Source organism: Triticum aestivum, chromosome 3A, assembly GCF_018294505.1.
Source record: "Triticum aestivum cultivar Chinese Spring chromosome 3A, IWGSC CS RefSeq v2.1, whole genome shotgun sequence".
In the NCBI taxonomy this organism is placed as follows: domain Eukaryota; kingdom Viridiplantae; phylum Streptophyta; class Magnoliopsida; order Poales; family Poaceae; genus Triticum; species Triticum aestivum.
The window spans coordinates 550,788,170-550,793,657 of NC_057800.1; the positions used below are offsets into that span (position 1 = coordinate 550,788,170).

The 5,488-nt window shown below is 47.5% G+C and overlaps 1 protein-coding gene across 1 annotated transcript; it reads right to left on the reverse strand.

Moving 5' to 3' along the window:
* Window positions 1-1,945: 1,945 nt before the first annotated feature.
* LOC123058606 (uncharacterized) lies at window positions 1,946-2,839 on the reverse strand. The gene has a single exon (XM_044481311.1). It carries the CDS (start codon window positions 2,703-2,705, stop codon window positions 2,184-2,186), a length of 522 nt encoding a protein of 173 aa, XP_044337246.1. The 5' UTR covers window positions 2,706-2,839; the 3' UTR covers window positions 1,946-2,183.
* Window positions 2,840-5,488: the final 2,649 nt, after the last annotated feature.

A 5,488-nucleotide genomic window follows, 5' to 3' on the forward strand; every position in this document is an offset into this window, starting at 1 on the left:
TTGCTGTGTAGTTTATCATTCCGGAGGTTCCAAAGTTGACAGACGAGAAGCAATATCATGGATCACACCACTTCCATTTTGTTCAAAAAACACAAAACAACCACTTCAGGACTGAGACAACAACCTCTTTCTTGCGAGGGATCGACCACTCCTCCCCCATTGCATCTGAAAGCTTCCCAACATTCAGGCTAGTGGACAAAGCAAGGAGAGTATCTTCTTCTTCGACACCACACAACGGGTATGTAGCATGTACTATCAAATGGCGACATTTCTTACACTGATTAGTTGCTACTTGGAGCACACTACACGACGAACCAAGTTCCTCGACAAATACTTACTCCATGTGAAGCATGTAATGCGACTAGTTGGAGAAGACACCATTTGGATGAAGTATTTCTTCACGATGGGGTTGCACCCCAACACCACAAAGCTTGTATGAAACCACATGTCTCGAGGCCATAGTCCGGTTTGCTATCACCGTGATCAGTGGCGGAGCTAGCCGAAGATCATTGGGGGTGGGAGGGGGGGACAAAAAACTTCAGTGTTGGGGGGGGGGGGTGGCAGATGCTAAAAAAAAGTCTAATCCAAGCCTCCCTAAATAATTTTTCTTCAGAAATTGATCAAAGGCTGGGAGGGGGGGGGGTGAGGGGGCAGCGGCCCCCCTGGCCCCAACAAAGCTCCGCCATTGACCGTGATCAAGATGTTTGGAGCGGAATACTTGAGAGAACCAACTAACAAAGACACCACATGACTCATGGCATTGTCGTAAGCAAGAGGTTGGCTAGGTATGCTACAATCCCTTGATTGCATGCACTGGCAATGGAAAAATTTGCCCATATTCTCTACAAGGGCAATATCAGGCCCATTACAAAAACCCGCCATCATTCTTGAAGTAGTTGAATCACAAGACTTTTGTATTTGGTACCCTTTCTTTGGGATGCTCAGGTCTCGCAATGACATCAATGTGCTGCAACGGTCTCCATTATTTGCAAGGTTGTGTGTGGGACAAGCTCTTTCATGCAACTACACCATCAATGGTCATGAGTACAACATGGACTATTATCTTTGTGATGATATCTATCCTTCGTGAGTGGCCTTCTTCAAGACCATATATGATCCAGTGGGTGAGAAAAGTGCTTACTTTGATCAAAGACAATAAATGTGCTAGCTAGAAAGGATGTCGAGAGGGCATTCGGAGTGCTTCAAGCCCGTTTTGTAGTTGTTCCTAGACCTGCATATGGGATCCACAGACGTTGTGGGAGGTGATGACAACTTGTGTGATTATGCCCAAACATGATTGTGGGGGATGAAGGTGACGAAGTTCGCCAGGTCGTTAATTTAAGCATGTGGGTGATTCTATACAACTTCCAAAGCAGAACCCAACAATGTTCGAGGATTTTATCCAAATGCATCAACAGATTCATCATCGAGCAACTTTAGATCTGGTTGAGCAGAAAATTAAAAAAAATATTTGAATAAGTTAAATTCAAATTTAAACTATTTTATTGGAAACCCTCATGTTTGGATTGTATAATTATATTTGAATTATTGTTGCATTAAAATATTTGCGCAACATGATTATGGACGAAAGATGATATTTATCTTTAATTATTTTAAGTGCTCTAAATTTATGAGAACAAAACAGAGACGAACATTGATGTATAGTGTTGGATGGCCGTCTCCCTTTTTTGTGTCCACGGACACGTCCGGACGTGCCCTTCGACGTTTGATGTATCCATTATTATGGACGGCGGTGGAGATGCCCTTACATTCCAAGCTTGTCAGATAAGAATGTTTGCACATTCTTACTTGGATAAGAATCATATGGCAAGTTCGCAAATAACCCCAATTAACTTAGATCCTAAAGCTATAGAACCCCACATGATATAATCGTGCGTTTGACAACCTTTATCCTGATTTCACGGATTAGGAGATTGGTGTTCAGTCAGATTATCACCAGTTCACTACAAAGACATGGTTTAAAACAGACTTTGTCATTATATCTGCACTATATTCTGTGCGGATCATAATAGTATTTGCACTACTTGTCAAACTGTTTACACATCAGCAAGAAATCACGAGAAAGTGCGAGAAAACTGGTGTGTTGGGTGAAATCGACCTCTGGACTTCTAGAAGCTAGTTTTGTACACAGCCGCTACGCGCGCGCGTCTTGCACGCACGCGTCACGATCGAGCCGCGAAGGCCTCGGTCCCCGCGATGACGGCGACAAACCCACCGCCAGGCGCGCCCTGCCCGCCGACCGCCGTGGCGCGCTTCCTCAGCTCCGGTGGCCTCAGCGCGCAGGCGCCGAAGTCGCACGGCCCGTTCTCGGCGATGGTCGCCATCGCCGGCCCCTTCCTCCGAGCCGGCACGATCGCCGGCGCCACCGGACTAAGGCGGCCCTTCTTTGCCGCCCCGACATCCGCCGGCTGATCGGCCGTCGCCACGCGGCGCTGCTTCGTCGACCCGGCGCGGACGAGGTCGTCGGCGCGGTCGGAGCTCGTCCACAGGTGCACGGCCGTGGCCGATCTGACAAAGCCGGAGCCGCGGCCGCCTGCCACCGCCCCCGCCGGCACGCGGGTGGCGCACCCGGACATGCCGCGCACGTAGAGGTCGCAGGCCGAGTCGCACGCCCGCGACAGCGCGCGCATCGGCGCCCCGATGCAGAGGCACCCGCCCGTCTCGCTGCCGCCGCCCTTCGTCATCTGCTGCGTACTGGGAGCGTGGAGGTTGCTTCCGACAATGAAAAACAGACGGAGCGCTACTGGTACTGGTACTGGCTAGGTCGTCGAGGTTTCTTTGCTCTTTATAGAGCCAACTCGAGGACGTCGCCGTTATCTCTGGGCTGAGAATCGAGCACCCGATGATGGGGTTCACACCGGGTTGCTTGTGCAGTCGAGGTGCCTGGTTTTAAATATTTAGAGAATTGTTTTGTTAACCCACCGGGTAAGCGGTTTTTAGTACAGGCGGTAAGGGCGAAATGGTCAGGATGCACATGTATCTGATGTATTTTGGGGCCATAGGCTGACAGGGGAGTTGAGCCGGCCAAGTCTCACGAGCGCAGACGCGCTGCATCGGGTGGTGCCGGGTGCACGCATATGTAAGCCGGAGTTGATACCATTTGTTTTTCTGTTAACAAAACCAGTCGGCCTACTAACTTGGGATTTTGACGTGCTAATTAAGCTTAGCAATCGCCGTTGCTTGTGTCAACGATGCAATTGTAAAAGAGAGCCAGCGAGCAACCGCGGGAAAGATAGCGACTTCTTCCCGACTAATCGTGTTCCCTGACAGAAGCGCTGGCCGTGAGTCAGCCGTTAATTCTGACAATGGTGGCATTTTTCTTTGGAAAATGGACAATGCTGGCAATTTTATTTATTTATTTAACTTACAATGGTGGCAGCTGGGAAAGAGAGAAAGGTACTGTCATATCAATACATCATGCTTAAGCAAAATAGAGAGTGACCGCGTTAAGTCATGAAGTTATTCTCCGGGAAAAAAGGTAATGAAGAACTTAGCGCTGGTGTTTTGTGCAATCTAAGTAAGTAATGCATTTGCTTTTTAACATCAATGAGGGTCCGGATGGACCTAGGTAAAAGTGGTTACTGCACAACTATTACAAGGAACCTACAGAAATATAAAATTAGGCACCGGTCCTTCCTTTATGCATAAAGATCCTTGGATGGAGAACTAATAATACAATTGAGTCCACGTGACGATGCCAACCTTGTTAGAGTCGGTGGAGCCGGCGATGCCGACAAACACCACCTTGTCATCACTATTCTTGAGAATGTGATCACGAGACTTGCTAGTCATCACTACTCTTGAGAATGTGATCACGAGACTTGCTATGAATTTCCACTATGGGGGACAACGGTTGGGGCATCCCTGTCTTGGAGGTTCAAGTAAGATGTGCACGGGATCGGTGCCAAGCCAACGATCAACCCAAAAACACCTCGATGCACACTGTAGGCATATGATCTTAAGGGTCTTCAACTCTGGCCAACGTGGGGGGGGGGGGGGGGGGGAGGGGCGATTTCACTGTGAAGCTGTCTATCCCTTAGATCTGTCGGTGTTCTGAAACAGGAGTGCCTAGACTTGCCTGCCTGCGGCCCACGGCGTGGCTCCATCGACAGCCTGGTACGGCCCACCTTCGGCATTAACAACTCAAGACCCTTGCAACGGGCCAAGCCTCGTGAGACGGACGACACCAAGGGGAGCTCCTAGTTGGCGCTTCAGGCGCCAGCTAAGGGAGCTGGCGCTCACAGCCGCCGAATCGTGGGCCGGCCCATGTGGCGACCACGGCTAAACTCGCCTCGCCTGGTCGCTCGCTGGATCGAGAGCCTCGAGGGCTGTTCGTACGGTTGCGGTTGACCAGTTGACTGACTGGTCAACCATTGACTTTAGAAAAAGATGAAAACGAAAAAAGAAAAAATCATAAAAAAAGAAAAAAAATCGAGATTTCAAAAAAGTTCACAGATTTGGAAACCTTCATTCATTTTTTCAAATCATCAAATTTGAAAAAAGTTCACATAAATTGAAAAAAGTTCATCAAATTGGGAAAGAGTTCAGCGATTTTGAAATAAGTTCACCGAATTTTAAAAAAGCTCATCCATTTTGAAAAAAGTTCATCGATTTTGAAAAACAGTTCATCGATTTTGAAGAAGAGTTCATCCATTTTGAAAAAAAGTTCACGGATTGTGAAAAGATTTCATCGGTTTTGAAAAAGAGTTCATCGGTTTTGAAATAAGTTCATTGAATTTAAAAAAACGTTCATTGATTTTGAAAAACAGTTCGTCGATTTTGAAAAAGAGTTCATCAATTTTGAAAAAAGAGTTCATCGATCTTGAAAAAGAGTTCATCGATTGTGAAAGAAAGTTCACCGATTTTTTTAAAAATAGTTCTTTCAAATTAGCAAAATAAATATAAAACCGTTCCAAAAAGAAGAAAAAAGAAAAAGAAAAAAAACATAAAAAAACCGTTTTGAATAAAAAGGAAAAAGAATAGGAAAAAGGAATCGTTGTAAGAAGAAAAGGTGAAGAAGCAGTAGTTTGGGCAACTAATACGAGTTAGTGCGGTGGTTAGCGCATGAGGCTAACAACCGTCAGGTCGCGGGATCGATTCCCATCCAAAGCGTGTGTTTTTTGTCCTCACGACAGGAAGGAAAGGAAAAAGATGGGCCAGACCCAGTTACCGCGGCTGCAGGCGCCGGTTTGCGGAAACAGCTATAACCGGCGCCTGCAACGCTAAATAGGAAATGCCGACACCAAGACCTTCAGAAGGAGCAGCCTCCTCAGGCCGGCTCCTGAGGAGCGGAGAGTTCTATGCAAGCCTCACCTCGCGAGGATCGGATGGCGTGAGCCATGAGGACCAAGGCCAGTCGAGCGCCAACGGGCGCTGTACAACAGTTTTCTCTTTGGTGCTAAGGAGGAAAGCGCAGGCGCGGAGTCCCGAGGAATTAGCCAAAAGTTTCCATTCCCATGCAACAAGA